At 58.4% G+C, this 17,603-nt stretch overlaps 1 protein-coding gene across 2 annotated transcripts in view; it reads left to right on the forward strand.

Annotated features, from left to right (window-relative positions):
- The first annotated feature begins 4,674 nt into the window (after positions 1 to 4,674).
- Positions 4,675 to 17,603, forward strand: part of BCAR1 (BCAR1 scaffold protein, Cas family member) — a 35,210-nt gene continuing 22,281 nt past the window's right edge. Inside the window, exon 1 of one of the 2 annotated variants that reach the window (XM_044255715.1) lies at positions 4,675 to 4,789. In XM_044255715.1, coding sequence (XP_044111650.1) covers positions 4,778 to 4,789 — 12 coding nt within the window. In that variant the 5' untranslated portion in view covers positions 4,675 to 4,777. Of the gene's footprint in view, positions 4,790 to 16,431; positions 16,620 to 17,603 lie in introns of those variants that run through there. The other variant, XM_044255716.1, reaches the window with a different exon arrangement.

Below are 17,603 nucleotides of genomic sequence, written 5' to 3' on the forward strand. Positions count from 1 at the left end.
CCAGCCCATTTTGGACTTTCAACCTCCAGAACTATAGGATACTAAGTTCATATTGTTAAGCCACTGCGTGTGTAGGAACTTGTTACAGAGTTGATAAGAAACTAATACGTCTATCTCCCTCCTGCCATCAGGTCCTAAAGACACCTTGTCAGGGGCACAATGGTCTCCCCATGTATGCAGCCATCTGGTGACCTGAACATTAACCCCCTCTCCTAACCAGAAGCTTCTCAGGCAGAGCATACCGAAGTTTCTATGATGGGGGAGACACAAGGAAGTGCCCTTCCCTAGCCCCTAGGGCCCACTCTCTAGGAGACTGTGGAATTACCCTCAAGGATACTGGAAACTGGACTTGCTTAAGGTCACAGGATAAGTCTGTATGCCAAGACATACTGCCAAGGTCTCACCTGGTGGACCGGTGGGTTCCCCACACACTTCACTAAGCTGAGCATCACTTTCTGTGCCAGGCTGACTTGCCATCCCTGGGAGAGGTAGTCATTCACACTTTAGAGTAAGTAAGGACATCTAGTCTGGGTACACCACCACCCCCAATCAATGTTGTGTTAATACAGAGTAGTAGAAATCAACTTTTAAGTTGAAAACCAGGCTTGGGTGGTAGTCCCTGTTCTCATCCACTCCAGAGCTCAGGGGGTCCCCTTGGCCACCCCCAACCCTAAAGGCTTCTTCTAGGTCTCCTTCAAACAAGCCCAGATCTTGCTCTCCATAGGAAGCTGCCTGGCTCGTGCATGTGGCAATGATAGTCCCTGCCGTTTATAAAGCAAGGGCTCTGTGCCATCTCCAGTGCCCCAAACTTTCCCTGAGTCATCCAACTGAATCCCCTCAACCACCCAGGAAGTATCATCCTCCCATTTCACAGATGAGGAAAACAGAGCCCCAGACAGATGAACTCATGCACCTGCCCAAAATGATTCAGGAGCAAGCAGGAGAGCCGGACTCAAACCAGGCAGGTACTCTAACACCAGAGCCACCAGCTGCCAGGGGTTGGCCTATGAAAGCATTCTGTTTGGCTCACTCAGTCAACGTTTCAAAATCCAACGATTTAAAAAAAACAAAATGGGTTTCTAGATTCTCTTGAGAAAATCTGATGCACCAACTGAAAGAACTCCATATTGCCCAAGCAAGATCAATACATGCAAAGAAAATAAGGTAGTATTGGATTATAACCCAAGGTATAAAATGAATATCCATGAGTTCATACTGATATAAGCAAATAAATAAATGAAGAAGAGAGACATTTCCGGGGCGCCTGGGTGGCTCAGTGGGATAAAGCCTCTGCCTTAGGCTCAGGTCATGATCCCAGGGTTCTGGAATCAAGCCCCGCATCTGGCTCTCCGCTCAGTGGGAAGCCTGCTTCCTCCTCTCTCTCTGCCTGCCTCTCTGCCTACTTGTGATCTCCGTCTGTCAAATAAATAAATAAAATCTTAAAAAAAAAAAAAAAAGAAGAAGAAGAAGAGAGACATTTCCCACGGAAGACTTCCCAACGTTTTTATGTAGATACTCTGTGCTCAGGAGATGGAGCATAAATCCTCATTCCTTCCAAAGAGAACAGACTAGAAAACCGGACAGATGCTGTGTCAGCCGCATGATCAAGGCCAACTAACTATAGGAAGTTGTCCCATTGACAGTATCCATCCTTGATATGATGTGGCGAGAATGATTTTTACTTCAGAGGTCTTCCCAAAAATCCGTAGCCATAAGAAAGTCTAACCATAAGAAACACACCAGGAAAATCCCAGTCGAGGGACCTTCCACAAAATCCCTGACCAGCACTCATCAAGACTGGCAGGGTCATCCAAAGCAAGGAAAGTCTGAGAAATGACCACACCCCATTGGAGCCTAAGGAGACATGACAGCTAAATGTAATGTGGGATTCTTGAAGGGATCTGGGAACAGGAAAAGGACAAGGACGGGGTGGGGGTAACTAAGGCAGTCTGAACAGAGTGTAAACTATTACATTAAATATCAGCTAATGAGGGTGTATTGATGTCAGTTCATCAATGGTGACAAAAAGCACAGTGCTAATGTAGGACTATCACAGGGGGACCACAAGTGCCCCAAAAGGCTCACTGTGCTCTCCTGGGCTTGGAGTCCCTCTGTTAGAGAAGTCCCTGGTTACCTGCATGGGGGTGGGGAGAAGGAGCCACCTCCCAGGCCTCGGCCTTCTAGACGCGGGGCCTTGGTGTCCAGTCACCTGAGTATGAAGCTTTCTGCTGTCCAGATTTACTCTGTGGCCGGGTCCAAATTCCCTTCCCTCCCAGCGCCAGGAACAACAATAACCGTTGTCTCCCTGGGGCCCTGGTTGGCCCTCAAGGATCCTCTTGGGGTGCTGGCAACTGGTCAGGCACCCCAGCTGTTCCTTCTGGTGTGAATTGCTAGTTGTGAGGCCTCCAGAGCCTGTCTTCCGTGGGACTGAGTCATGCTGGGATCATTTGCCTGCTGGGGAATGGGGGAATGCAGTTGGGGTGGGAGGGGACAACCCCCTTCCCAGAGTGCTGGATCCCTGCCTTGGAATAAGTGAGGCTCTGGCCAGAGATCCCTCTTCCTGTGCTAAGGGATGAGTTAGTGACACCGTCCCTGAACAAGCAGCTGTAAGCCATTGTTGGGGGCCAGATGGAGGCAGGGGCTAGACAGTTTGGAGGTCATGACCCCTGCTCCACCCCTCCCCGGGATTTCCATTTCCCTATACTCAGGGGTGTGGAGGGGGTCTTTCCCCACTGCGCGCCCCGTTCTGGCCTGGGCGCCTAGAGAAGGGGCTGATGGGAAAGAACACAGAAACAGTGGGCGAAAAGAATCCAGCCGAAGCTGGAGAGAAGGAAGGAGGAGCAGCCTGGGCTCAGGGAGGGAGGGGCCAGGGTGGCAGTGGGGGCCTCTGAGACAGCGGGTGCATGTGGCTGGGAGCCCAGGCGCCAGGCTGAGCTGCTGCTCCCAGCTCAGGAGCCCCAGTGCCAGCTGGATGCGGTCGGGTGGGCACGGGCAGGGCTGCCTGCCAGACACACACACAGAGCGCCCTTTGAGGAGGTGGCAGCTGTCGGCCCAGAATCCCCTCTGTTTGCAGTGGCCCTGCCTGCTCCCTCCAGCAATGCCTTACCAAGTACCAGGGCTGGGGAAACTGAGGCACATACTTGACAATGCCTGCTTCAAGGGGCGGACAACCCTGCTTAGGTGGAGCAGGAAGGGACCCCAGCTCATCAGTCCTAGAATCGGGACTTGGGCTTCATAGCAGGCTTCGATTTCCCCCCCTTTCTTGCACATCTAGTACCCCTCTCATTGCTGGGGCCCGCTGTTTGGACTTTCCTAGGAGTATCCTAGAGAAAGATGAAGGCAGCCCCACCTCTTGGGGGAAGAAGGCTGGAAAGCCTCCTAAACCCCAACCAGATGATCTGCCATTGGGGGGTTTTGAGGCCTGGGGACCGGGGGCCCGATCTGAGTCTCTGAGGAAGCTCTTCTCCCCTGGACTTTGTCCCTCTGTTCAATGACCTTAGGACTCTTGGCACTGCACACCTGGTGGACGGAAGAGCCTGTAGCCCTGGGCACTTGTTCCCACAGACCTCTTTGAGAGCCTGAGCACTGTCCCTCAGGTCCTACCATGAAGTACATCTGTGGCCAGCCCGCCTCATGGAGCCCGCTCTACCTTTCCTCCTTGGTGTACGCGCTCACTCATCCTTTCTGGGTGGTAACAGCCCTTTCTCTGGGTGCAGCTTTGCCCAGGAAGGGTCACCAGGGAACAGGGATGGGCTGTATATCTTAAGTAGTGGACCCGAGTGGTCAGACTCCTGGTTCTGCCTTCTGGTAGCTGAGGGATTTCAGAGTCTCCGTTTATTAAATGTAACATGAGAACAGCAAGGCCCACCTGGCAGGGCGTGGGAAATCAGGGTGCACAGGTACGGCCGCTATCAGTGCACACCATGGCAGATGTGGAACAGCTGAAGAAATTGGGGATGCTTAACCTTGGAGAGGAAAGGCTGGGGCCGCTAAGGCCCGTCTTCCAGTGTCTGAGGGCTAGCCCTTGGCCCTGGGTGGCCTGATGGTGGGTGGCCCTTGAGTGGGGGTTATGGGGAGGCAGGATCCTCCCTAAAAGCTAGTCCAGCTCTATCCGTCAGCTCTATTTGTCAGATGACCCGACAATGCGCTAGGCTGTTCCCAGGCAGTCAGGAGCTCCCCACCACCGAGGGAGGGGCAGAGGGGGAGGACACAGCGGGCGGAGGAGGTCTGGGCAGAGCGGCGTGGGGGTGGCGGGTCTCTAGGCTTTCAGCGGGAGCAGCGGGGACGGTTTCTAGGAGCCCTGCGAGGCTGACCTGCAATCGCCTTCAGGCACAGGGACTGGGAGCCCCGCCAGACCTCAGGGCAGGCGCCCAGCATCCTGGGTTGGCCAGCGTTGGGGGTGGGGGCTCTGGTCTCCAGAACCGGGTGGGAGAGCAGGAGACGGCGCGACTCGAGGTGGCCCTTGAAGGTTGGGTGAGGGGCGGAGACCGAGCCTCCTCGCCGCGTTGGGCCGACAGAAAAATGCCGCGGTCCGGGGTCCTCTCCTTTAACGCGGCCCCCGGGGAGGAGACGGGAGGGGGAGGGGCGGTGCGAGGCGGCGCATGCGCGGGGCGGGCTGAAGCCACCGGACAGTCCGGCCGCCGGGAGCGCGCAGGAGCCCGCGGGGAACCCCGAGAGCAGCGGGACCCCGCGCGGGGGGCTCTGAGCGGCGCCGCGGACCGGAGCCCCCAGCCTGCCGGCCCCGCTGCCCGCCCAGGGCCCGGGAGCGGCGGCCAAGATGTCCGTGCCGGTGAGTACCGACCGCCGGCCGGGACCCCGGGTCTGCTGCTCCCGGCCGGGCCCGAGACCTCGCGCCGCCCGCTGCAGGCCTAATGCCGCGGGGGCTCCGGGCATTAGGGCGGGGGTCACCCCACCTGGGGCCTTCCCGGGCCGGGCATGGGAGTTAGCGTGGGGGCGTCTCCCCCAAGCCGGTCTCTCTGCCTCTGCCTTTCTTTCCATCTCCCAGCAGCCGGCTCCGTGCTGTTCCCTCCGGGAGCCCCCCAGGACGGCCGGCTTCGCGGGGGCCTTTGTTGGCCGGGTGAAACCCCTGGGACGGCTGGGCCAGGCCGGAGTTCGTGCTGTCCCGCAGAACCCCTTCCCCCACCAGGATGGCCAGGCCTAGTGGGGAGAGGTCTGTGTCTCTCGCCGGGAACTCCCCTCCAGGACGACTGGGCCGGGTGAAGGGGGGAGGTCTGTGCTGCCCACAGGAAACCACCCGGGACAGCTGCCCTGGTGTGCTCCAGGGACGTCCCCGGGATGGTCAGGCCTGGGGCCGGCTCTGTATCTCTCCCGGGACAGCCCGCCCCCCAGGACTGTGGTCGGAGTGCGGATCTGTGCCTGCCCCCAGAAAGGCTGATGCACTCACTTTCCCAAGAAATTTTTCTCTGGGTGCTGGGACCAGACCTTCCTCCTAGCCGAGGGGGCTTCTCCTCTCGCCTGTCATCCCCTCTTTCTGGCCCAGCCAGGCGGGCTTGACCAGTTCCCAAGCCATCATGGCTCCGGGCATAGGCCTGCATCTGGAGGCTTTGGTGCCGCCTCCTGAGTATGTCAAGTGGTCGTGGCCACCCCCAGTCAGCAGGCCTCAGGTGCAGACCCCCGCCCGCTTTACAGATGGACAGACTGAGGTAGGGGCCCAAGTCCTGGATCCTCCCCGGAAGAGGCGCCACCTGCAGGCTGGAGAGCGGTGGCTTTCAGCCATTGTTTCTGGGGACTTCGGGTCTCTTCCCTCTGACAGGAAGGCGCAGTGGTCCGTTGCGCCTGCCCACCTGACCTCCTTTTTGAGACTGCTCCTCACTCTGGACCCCACTTTTAGGGTGAGGCAGGCAGGAGCGGCTTCCTGGCAGGGTAGTGGCCTCTTGGCCAACCATCCTGCAGGACGTAGAGAGTGGAGGAGCTGTGTAAGTGCAAAGCAATGGTATTATGGAACCAGAGACCCCCAGCTCCTGCCGCCCCCCCCAGAGCGCTAATGCAGAGTTACAGATGAAAAAAGTAAGTCTCCCAGACTGTGCCGAGGTGAACGCCACCCCCTCCCCCGCCCCCGAATCCCCCAACACCTGCTCTGGTTCAGAGCATAACTGCCTCATCTTTAAAAAGAAAGAAAGAAGACAGAAAATGCCTGTCAAGCCCCTTTCCTTCCTGCTCCGCTGTCCTGCAAAGCTCTGGATCTTTTCTGGCCCGGCTGTGACCCTGTGGGCACTGGCTGGAGGGGAAGTGGACCATCTGAGCCTGCTTGAGGGCCAGGGGCTCTAGGGCAGTAGTGAACAGGGGATGTGACTCAGGCCACATCACAAGCTGGAATGGTCTCAGTTTGGGAGGTCTGTGTCCACAGTCATAATCTGGCAGCCAGACCCCTTGCCTTACAAGACTCTGGGCAGCCGTCCTGGGCTCTGTACCTCAGTGGCCCCCTCTGTAGAGGGAGAGGTGTGGCAGGGGGTGGGGTCTGACTTAGGCCCTCTGCTGTGGATGCCTTCTGTATAGACCTGAAGCCGTGGTCTGCCCAGTCCATCCACACCACTGCCAGCTCCCAAGTCACTCCGCTCACTCCCGCCTAGAGCCGCAGCCCCTGGGGGTTCTGCAGGGGGTGGATGGGGGTCTCACCATCTGCCCCTAGTAGCTGGGCTGTCAGAGTACCCTGGCCCTTTCCTGGGACCTTGGGCAGGGTATAAGCTGGTGGGGCGGGAGGAGAGATTCATTTTTGGACCTGCCGTGAAATGTTCTGAAAATTGCTTTCATGTGCTTGTGAGTGGTGCGGCCCCTTGGAGGCTTCCAGGCGAAGCCGCCTCCTTAAGCCAGAATGGTGACTGCCCGTGTGGTCCTCACGGATGTGTTTGGGTTTTAAGCACACCCATTCATTTGGGCAGTCTTTTCCTGGATGGGGCTGACGTAGGCACTTTGGCTCATATAAATTATGAGATGCTTCAGAATGGAATGGGAGGTGGTGGCAGGGAGAGAAAAGGTTGGGATGGGCCAGGTTGAGCCAGGAGTGACTTCCTCTTAGAGCAGGGACTTGGGCAGGGATTAGCTGGTCTCACTCTGATATTTGACCCACATGGGCTCTGGGGCCCAGAGGCGGGAGGGCACACGGGGGCACCCTGCATCCCTGCTCAGTTGCTCCTTCCTCTTCCCTGAGCTGAGGGAAGTGCCCACATAGCACCTGGAGATTTACTTCCTCGCTGCTCCCTGACATTGGCCTTCTTCTTGGGCTTGGCCATCTGGCACCCCAGGCCTGTCTCTTCCCTCTGGTCAGGCAGGAAGCGTTTGAAAGGCAAACCGCTGTGCCACCCCCCCGAGAACCCTGGTGGGCATTGACATGATTTATGTGTAGGAGCAACAAGGTGCTGCCTGCCCCGGCACTGTGAGGCAAGAGCCCAGCTTCCAGCTTGTGGATAAGTCCCCTGATGTCTGTTCCTGCCGCTCCTTTCCAGTCTGTGAAAGGGACACGACCATGCTAACCTCTCTGCTCCTTTATATTTTATTTATTCATTTAATTTAATCTTATTACTTTTTATTTTCTTTTTTAAAATTAATACTATCTTTCCTTCTGCTCCTTTACTGGTTGCCAAGGGGTCCTTTCAAGGAGTGAAGGCGTTGATGTGTGTGCCAGGAGCTGGGCTCTAGGCCTCACAGGATCGAGGAGGACCTGTGTCTCGCCAGGGTTTTGTGGCCACTGAGAGACGACGTCAGGGTGGGAGCCGGGTCTGCCAGGACACAGAGTCGGAAAGTGAGCATCGCCCTGCATGGCCTCTCTAATTGTGGGGGCTGCGGCCTGGTGAGCTGTCCGCAGAGGCCAAGGCTGCTAAGAGCCTGACCCTTTGCTTGTGGCTTTTCAAGTATGAGTTTGTGTAACCCCTTCGGTACCCTGGGGAGATAAAGCAGCTGAGACTCCGAGCTGTGGACAGCTGAGGCCTGATGGACTGGGCTTGAAGAGGACAGTGGAGGAGGCCAGGTCTTAGACCAAAGTCCTCTGGTCAGTCTCCAAAGCACCTGGCTTGCCCCTCCTCCTACCTGGCCATGTTTCTGCCTGGCCCTCCCTCTGTAGGAAGTGATCTCCAGCCACTGCCTTGCTCACCAGGTCCCTCCTGCTTACCCTAAAGTGCTCAGGCAGAGGGCACCATTCTGCAAAGTCCTCTGGGACTCACACCTGTGATTTCGTGTTTATTGTTGCGGTTATCTGGTTGCTGTCAGGCTCCCTCCCCAGGCTGCAGGCTTCCTCGAGGTCGGAGCTCTGCCTGGCTCGCCTATGTCTGCCCCGTTGCCCTAGCGGGCCCTGACTACCTGCAGAGCAGGCAGTGGGGTACGGGGAGCCCCGCGGGCAGGCAGCCCGGCCCCGTACAGAGAGCCAGGTGCCTCTGCTGCTGTCCTGGAGGCCTGGCTGGGGACCGAATGAGGGTTCCCAGAGAGGCTGCTTCAGGACGGGTGGGTACTTAGGGTGGGTTGAGGGCAAGGGCTCAGAATGAATCGTGCTGGCGTGTCTACACCTTGAGCTCTTACTGAAGCCCTCTGAGCCTGTCTCCACGTCTGTATTATGGGGAGCTTAACCACACTAACTCATGGAGTTTTGTGAGAACTTGGCATGGGTTGCAGAAAGCTTTTAGTAAGAGGCTAATAAGTCATAGGAATTCCTTTGGTTGAGGTTATGATCTTTGTTCTGCGCTGCTGGCTGCTTGGTGTGTTTCCTGCCAAGGCCTTGGCATGGGGTGACCCTAGACCCTCACCTGCTTCCCTTACCTACAGGACCCCTGCCTCTTGGGGTTTGGATGGCCGGGTACTTGTCCTCATCCCACTGACACACAGTGACCCTGTTATGGCCACCAGCGGACCCGCTGGGCCCCAGGCCAGGTGGGCACGCCCTGTGCTGGATGCCACCAGAAGTGGGTACAGGCCAGCAGGCGGTAGAAGCCTGGGGCCCTGCACTCTGTCCTCAGGTGTGATCTGGGGCCGCCTGGTCAGGAAGGGACTAGCTCCTCTGTAGGAAGGAGGCACATTCGGGGGGCTTAAGCCTGGGAGTGAGCCAAGTGGGCCATAAGAGCAACTCTCACCGAGCCCCCACTTCCCACATTCAGGCATGAGGCTGTGCTCCCTGGTCAGGGGTGCCTGGGCTCCTGCCCCTCCCCCCACCCCCCAGCATGCCACTGTGTCACCTTCACCACTGGGTCACTGTCACCTCCCCAGCCTTTGACTCGGGCTTTGTCACAGCTGCCTGCTCTGATTGCATCCTGGTCCAACCCCATTGTTTTCTTTGGTTTACTCTCCGGTCACTATTTGCCGGGCCATTTTCTCCGTCCCTTCAAGAAAAAGAAAAATGGCTGCGACGGGCTGGGGACTGTGGTAGAGGTGGTGTTGGATGCCTGCTCTGGTCAGATGGATGGTCACAAGTTGCAGCTCTAAAATTAATCCCTTCTCTAAAGGAGATGAGAGCCTGAATGGGGCTTTTCAGTAATCTAAATTTATTATTTAAAACTCTCCAGGTTCCAAGAAGGATTTGAAGTAGATTATAGTGAAAGACACACATAGTCTGGGATGGTCAAAAGATCCAGAACTATGTAATGTATGGGGAAGACAGACATACATAACTTTAAGCTCCCTAACAGTCAGGGCAAAAAGGGTAACATGGTGGGTTTAGAATTGCAGTACCTATTTTTGGTATTCCTGATTCCATGTATTTTTTCCTCTGTGGTTTGTTTAATTTTTACCAGTGAGACTCTTTTTATTAAGGAATATTTTGCATATATTGAAATGGGCAGATGCTAGATGAGTCTTGACGAATGCAGATCCCTTGTAACCATCAGTCAAGTCAGGGTGATGAACATCTCCATCATCTCAGAAAGTTTGAAAGTGTCGCTCTTATAGTCACTTGTCCCCAGCCCTCTGTCAGGTGACCTGTGTTCTGATTTTGTATACTGTGGCTTAGTTTAGCTTGTTCTTGAGCTTTCTTTTTTTTTTTAAAGATTTATTTGTTTATCTTAGAACATACTAGCACATGCATGTTGGGGGAGGGGTGGGGGGGGAGAGAGAATCCCAAGCAGACCCTCTGCTGAGCACAGAGCCTGAAATCATGACCTGAGCTGGAAACCTAGAGTCAAACACTCCACCAGAGGAGCCACCCAGGCATCCCTGTTCTCGAATTTTCTGTAAGCGGAAGCATAGAGCGATGTGCTCTTTGAGGTCTGCTTGTTTTCATCCGTGCAGTGTGTACCGGGAGCTCTTTCCTCTCTGCTGTGTTGAGTAGTGTTCCATTTATGAATATGAAATTATGTACTTAGCCCTCCTCTTGCTGATGGATATCTGCCTCTGGTTTTTGTATGCTGGGTATTTTTAGGTACTGGGACACTGGCATTGCCGTTGGCATAATACTCCATTTCAGTATTTTATAAAACCCGATATCCAAGCACGTGTGCCTAGAGAGTTGTCTGCGCTTCCAGATCCTGAGTCCCCCAAAGTTCCATCTGGTTCAGGAAGTGGTGTGACCCCACACCTTTCTGTTCAGCCCTGTCCAGGTATCTGGGGTTTGTGTTCCCTCTTTCTAGGTTGTCCCGGAGGTGAAGTGTCTTAGGATTTGGAGCCCCCCGTGTTCATCCAGTCCATTCCAGTGGTCCGGGCAGGGAGACGCTTCTAGGAGAGCAGGAGGGGGGAAAGGATGGAGCCTTACCTGAGCTGCCCCTGTCCCTCCACCCTCTCAGGTCCAGACAGATTCCTGGGCTCGCTGCTCTTTGTTCCGAGACACCGCACTGGGCAGACACTCAGGGCTGCTCTGCTTCAACTCTGGGGAGCCCCAGGGTGGCGGACACCCCTCTACTCATGGAATGGGGGAGGGGCTGCTTGAGAACTGCTCCCTGCGTCCAGAGCACTTCACACAGAGGGCGTTGACGAGCCTGTGCTATTTTTACTAATCTTTACTGTTATTTTTTCTGCATAATGAGCCTGGTAGAAGATTCGCACATCTGTTAAATGCCACCTTCTGAAAGAGGACCCTCCCCCAGCACCTTGTATAACATAGCCCCTGGGGTCCGCTGCAGTCCCCTCCAGGGCTCTGTCCCCATAGGCATTCCCGTGTGTGTGTGTCTGTCTGTCTGTCTCCCCCGACCCCTGCCTCCCCCAGGCCAGGGACCCGATTTCACGGCAGCTCTGTGCTGATAGTGATGGGTGCTGAAGGCATCCCCGGCACACTGTGACATGGGCAGTGAGAGACCCCGTAACCGGCCCCTCCCCGGACGGCCAGCGCCCCCAGCCTTGGCTGGTCCAGGTGGGGGCAATGGGGCGTCACAGGAAGGTTTTGTCCAAGGGTGTCCGAGGAAATTTTATTCCACTTGTGGTTCAGGGACTTAGGGAAGCTCAGGGCACCTGAGCGGAGGCTGGAAGAGTTGGGAGGGCTTAGCGGAGTGGCGCAGGGAGCCCCCGCCCACTGCCCCTTGCCAGCCCCAGAGGGGCTGCTGTGTGACCGGCAGGTGCCTGTCTGGGCTGCTGACACCAGGGTGCCTTGATCCACGGCAGTCTCATAGCCTGGTGATGGGCTGGTGTCGTTACTCTGAACACAGGCACCGGCCAAGGCTCTGAAAGGTGCAGGGATGGCTGGGAATCCCACGCCAGCTGGAGCCATTTACAGTCTCGGCCCCTGTCCTTGTGGGTCCACGTCCTGGGGTCCACGGGGGTCCACGGAGCCTTTCTCTGTGGACTGGAGTGGAGCAGGGTGGGTGGGATGCCCCAACAGTACTATCCAGGGAGGGAGCAGCAGCAGCACCTTCCCGGTGCCTGCCTGCCAGAGCTGCCCCCAGAGTCCCCTTCTGTCACTCCACTGCCTCCTCGCGCCTCCCCCTGCCCACCAGCCAAGTGGCTGGGCCACATTGTTCTGCCCCTCCTGGGTCCCTGTGGGTGTGGGCACCTGTGCTCCTGCGGAAGTAGGCCTGGGGGGGGTTGGCAGATGGCATTAGAAGTCATCCCCCTCCAACTGCCCTGATGTGCTGGGGCTGGTTGCTATGGGGAGAGCAGATGGCTAGCTGGGGTGGCTTCTTGACCGCACCTTTGTCCCCGCTGGCTCAGGCTGTCAGCCAAGCCTGGGCAGCCACCAGCAGCTAGGCTTTTTCGCTGGGGACAGGGACTTGTCTTCGTCCCCACTTCCAGCCAGGACCTTGCTCCCCTCTCCGCTGCCCCCATTTCTCCTGCAGACGCTTCTGCATTCCTCTCCCAGGTAGTGTTTGTTGTGGGGGGCAGTGAGGGTGCAGGGAGTAGTGTTCTGGCCCCAGCAGAGAGGGCCGGTGCACCCAGGCCCTAACCTTCTCCTTACTCACCTGGGGGGCCTGGTTCTTGGTCCAAGCCTCCACCTGCTTGCCCGCACCCAGGGGGATCCCGTCGGGGAGAGGTGGTCTCAGAGGAAGATGAGAGAGAAGGGGTGCAGAGGAGAAAGGGGACTTAGGCCGTTGGGAGTCAGTGCCCTGGGTGTGGCAGGAAGCCTCTGGGAAGTGCTCCGGGGCCCAGCCACATCCAGTAGCTCCAGCTTGGGGCCTGCTGTGAACAGAGCCCCTCTCCCAAGCAGGTACCACCCTGCAGGTGCCTCTGCTGCTCTTTAATTTTCAAATTAGAAAAGCATTGGTAAAAGAATTAGAGGAGTATTGCGTTCCTTCGAGTTCCCTCCTTGAAGGAGCCAGAGCAGGAGGGGAGGCAGCTGTGAGATGCGGGGGCATTGCAATTGCTGGGAGCCAGGCCTGGAGCTCGGAGCTGGGAGGCTAGTCAGCCCTCAGCCCACACTGGCTGTGTCCCTGCACCTGGCAGTGGCACCCTGCCCTCACCCTGGAACCCAGGTGTCCGGGTGCTAGCCTGCAGGGACGTGGAAGAGGATGGCAGGCTGCCATTGGGCTCCAGGCTGGTGTCCCCACCCACCTTCCCCCAGTCCGACTCATCACCACGAATGAACTGCCCCACTGGCCACTGGTCACTCTGTCCTCAGAGACCAGGAGAATGGGAAAGCTTTTCATGTCAGACATCTGCCACCTCACCCTAGGAGTACGTACGTGCTCTGCCCTGTTTGGGGTCCCCTGGGGTGCTTTTCCACGGGGACACACCTGAGTTGCTGGGTGGGCGGGCTGTAGTCATAGCTCAGTTCTGGTGCTGGGACCTGGGCCCAGCACGTTCCCTGTCTGGGGCTCTGGGGAGTGGCAGTTCCGCCGGCCCATGTGCGGGGGTCCAGCCTGTGTGCGGCAGGGGTTCTGGACGCAGCTGGACGCCCGGCTTTCCGGGGCCGAGGGCAGCTGGCTTCCGCTCACAGGCTGGTTGTGAGCTTGCGGGTGCGAGTGCCCAGTGCAGGGGGACGGCGTCAACGCCCTGTGGCCTCCAGATACATCATTTCTTCCTGTCCCCAGGGCTGGCAGGACTCACCTCCGGCCTCAGGAAATCCTTTCCTGCTGCCGCTCCCGGAGCTGGCCATCAGCTGACGCGTCCAGCCACCCTGTGCGCTGCTGGGAAAGGAGCCGCTTGCAGTCACACCGCGCAAGCCATTTCAGCCTGCTCTTTCCACTTCCCATCGTCACGAGCATCTTCTTGCGTGATTTCGGCCTTTGAACGTGGCCACCGTCATAGCCGCACGGTATTCTATGGAGAGGCCGTGGTCGTCTAAGCAGTCCCCAGCAGTTGGACCTTTAGGTTAGGCCCCCCTTTTGTTTGCGCTTACGAACACTGCAGCAGACATTGTTGGCCCTAAAGCAAGAATAGTTCTTCGGTCTGACCAAAGAAGAGGACCCCAAAAGCCCAGAGAGCGGGAGCAGGGTTCCGAGCTCTCCTCTCCATTTAGGGTCTGGGATCATCAGCAGCGCCCACCCCTGTGGGCACTTTAATGGACAGATGGGAGCCATTGCCCCCATGTGCTGATCCCACCATGTTTCCCACTGCTCTGGGCCCCAGGGGAGGGGTTGGTGACATCTGCCCTCCAGCCTGTGGGCTGGGAGTCCGCCAGCAGGCAGGAGATGCCAGGCTGCCTCCAGCCAGCAGTCCCTTCCCCACCTCATCGCCCCCACAGTGCCCTGCCCTTCGTGTCGGAGTGAGGCCACGGGGCCCCGGTTCTGAACTCAGCCATGTTTGGGGGAGTGCTGCTTGTCCTTTGGGGTCTCTTAGTGTGACAGCTTCTTTGGCTTTCTGAGCCCTAGTGCCTCTTTCGTTCCCTTCCTGCCCTGTCCCAGCTAGTATGAGGCTAGGGGCCGTAAACTTGGTCTCACTCTCTTCATCAGGGAAATGGGGCTAATCATGAAGCCTGTTTTGCAGGATTGCTGTGGGCATGAAATGAGCACATGTTCATAGAGCCCTTGTCTGGAGCCAGCATGGAGGCTGTCCTGGGGGTTGTAATCCCTGTCAGAGCTTCTTGGCACTGAGGGTTCCCCAAACACCCCAGCCAGAGTCTGCTCAGTTGGTGCCCCTCCCCCTCCCATCTACCTGCAGACCTGGGAGTGGGCATCCCTCTCCCCTTCCAGTTACCTCCCTTCCATCACAGTGGGGCACAGATTCCAGGGCCTTGATTACAAAGCGGAAATGCCATTCTGGGAGGCACAGGCTTGGGGAGTGGGAGGGAGTTTAAGTGGAAAAGGAGCAAATTTTTGAAATGCCTCTGCCTGAGCAGGGTTCCCCTCCCCCGCGTGCCGGCCCACACCAGCGACCCCGCCTCCAGCGCTGCTTTAATCCAGAGCCAGAGTCGGAGGGTCTCCAGTTCCCTTGGTCCCAGCCAGCCACCTCCTCTCTCTCCCAAGGCCAGCTAGGATGGAGTAGGGCCAGCCCGCTGAGGGCCAGGCCTTTTGTGTCCCCGCCCACTCCTGCAGAGACCCGCCTGGAGCCCTGCAGGCTGGGTTCTCTGCCAGGCCATGAGGACTGGTCTCACCTCCTCTGTCCAAGCCCCGCATCGGGCTTTCTGCTCAGCAGGGAGCCTGCTTCCCCCTCTCTCTCTGCCTGCCTCTCCACCTACTTGTGATCTCTGTCAAATAAATAAATAAAATCTTAAAAAAAAAAAAAAAAAAAGTTACCTGCTCTACCAACTGAGCCAGCCAGGTGCCCCAGGGAATGTGATTTTGAACAAGCTGTCCAGGGGCCTTTAGCCCAATGCCTTCCTTTTACAGATGGGAGAAGGCTGAGGCGGCACACCTGGCCAGGGGCTGAGTCAGTGGAGCCCTGGGTGTCAGATAGGTGCTTCAGGTGTAGGGGCAGCTGTGGGTCCATCTTGGGCTTGTATGTATTTTCTAGGCCATGCCAGAGGGTTCCCTGCAGGGCAAAGCCAGGTTTGACCCCCTGCTTCTCTGGCATTGTGAGCTGTCTAATGGTGTCTGTAAGCTCAGCCAATGGTCTAGGGGGACAGCTGAGGATCCTGGAGATAAGGCACTGCACTGGTTCTACCCTAGACCTTGCTGCAGACCATTGTGCAACCCTGGAGGTGCTCAGACTCTGGCACACCCTGATTGTGTTGTGTGTGGTGACGGTCACTGTCCTGCAGCCTAGGTGCTAAAACCAAGGTGCTCTCCCCTTAGTTTCCCTGGGGTGCCTCTTCCGTCCCTCTCATTCCTGGCTGCCTCCCACCCCCATGTTGTTGGGCATGCCGTTAGGCCTGGACAGCACTGACTGAGGGATTGGGGTGGGAGCAGAACTCCTAGGGCAGAACCGAGACCAAGGGGGACGATTCAGGGTCACTTGGTTCGTTTCACTGGAGAAGGGGGGAGGTGGTGAGCTCCTCAACCCTGGGTAGGCCCTGACCCTCAGGCATGTCTGGTGGAACTGTGGCTCTGTGCCTCCTTATGGGACCTGTTGGAGTTCCCAGCCTCCCTGCCTTGAGTCGTCATTTCCTGGGGCTTTCACGGTGGGCCTGACCAGAGTTGGTGAGGGGGGTCATTATTCGTTTTCTGCCAGCTGCGGTATGCCCCTTCTCCTTAATAGATTCATATCTGAGTTGGTTGATCCTATGGACACGTGCGTAATGCCCACGGTTTGGTGGGAGGTGAAGGCAGAAGCCGACTTGAGGCCAGCATCTTGAGGGCTGCATAGGGGCCGCAGGGACGCATGTTGGGGGTGGGGGGAGTAATCCCAGCGGTCTTCCCAGAAGAGGATGCGTTTGCTTAGCCCGTGAGGAAGGACGCGTTCTCGCCCTTGATGGAGGGCGGGGGACGTGCATTTGGAGAAAAGGTGACATCCCCCGTGCCAGCCTCGAAAGCTGGTAGCAGGCGGGCGCCTGGAACCCGGTGCCGGGTGAGGGGGGTTGGGGCGGTCCCACCGGGCGGCGCGCGCTCGCGCCCCCAGGGCCGGCCGGCGGCTCATTTGCATGGGGAGCGGCCAATGGGCGCGCGCGGCCGGGCATGCTGGGAGCCGGGCTGGGCCGGTCGGGCCGCGGCGGCGGCGGCGGCGGCGGCGGCGGCGGCGGCGGCGGCGGGCGGAGCGAGCTGGGACCTTCTCTGGGCGGTGGTGGCGGCAGCCAGCGTGGTGGCTGAAGCGGTCGAATCCAGGCCGGGACCCGGGCGGCTGCGGCCTTCTCGGGGCCCAGAGAGAGCGCGGCACGGGCAGCTTGGTGTGCGCCCCTGCGGGGAGGCGGGGCCCCGGTTCGGCTGGACACGATGAACTACCTGGTGAGTGCGGCGGCCGGGGTCCGGGAGCGCGGGGCCGGGGCCGGGCTCCTGCGGGCGCCGGCCGGCGTCCGCGTACCGGCTTCCAGGCGGCCGCCCAGCCCGCGCCCGGAGCGGTCCCTAGTGAGAGTTAAATGAGTGGCATTTCCTGCCGGACCTGCGGGTCCTGGGAACCGCTGGCCGCTGTAGTCTCCGCAGGGCCGCGACCAGGCAGGGGTCCGAGGTCCTGGAGCCCATCTTCCGCCGTGGCGGGAGCGCGCGGAGGCGACGACTGCGGAGGATCCCAGAGCCTGTGTGCTCACGGGGCGGTTGGAAGGGCGGGACTCGGGCCGCTGGCCGGCAGGAAAGTTCCTGGATCCGGGAAAGTTGCTGGCCGGAGTCCCGCTCTCCCCCTGCCGGCCGCCGCCTGTTGGGTGACCTTGGGCCTGTGAGACCCGTCTCCGAGCCTCAGTTTCCTCAGCAACAGGGACAGGTCAGAGATTCCTTGGACCATGAACTTCCAGGAGGCGTGGATTTCCAGGACGCCGGGGGTTGGTAGTCCCTCCTTGGTCCATCTGTGTGTTTTGGTGTGGGGAGCTGCTCCTCCCCGCCCCCAGGCTAGGGATCGAGCGAACAAGTGCGCGGTGACCGAGATGTTGGTGCTGCGGGAGAGCAAATCCTGGGTCTGTTAATGATTCACCCCCGGCCTGTGTGCGCTTGGATCCCCGGCCTGGGGGTAGGCGCTTTTCCGCCTTTACCTATCCCGGTTGCAAATACTGAGGTAGAAGCCTCCTGGCGGCGGCATCCAGGGCCACACTGTGACCCTGGTCCCAGCGTTAGAGGTCTCAGAGTGTGGAGCTGGGGGAGGAGCAGGGCCGCACTTGGGGGTCCCCCCAGAGCGCCCAGCCCCTCACTGCTGCTCGAGGCGCAGCTCAGAGCACTGTTGAAGGAGTTGGAGAAGCTAAGACTTGCTGAGAGCTGGGGTGCTTGGGGTCCCTGGGCGGGTTA

Source organism: Neovison vison, chromosome 7 (genome assembly GCF_020171115.1).
Source record: "Neovison vison isolate M4711 chromosome 7, ASM_NN_V1, whole genome shotgun sequence".
Taxonomy (NCBI): domain Eukaryota; kingdom Metazoa; phylum Chordata; class Mammalia; order Carnivora; family Mustelidae; genus Neogale; species Neogale vison.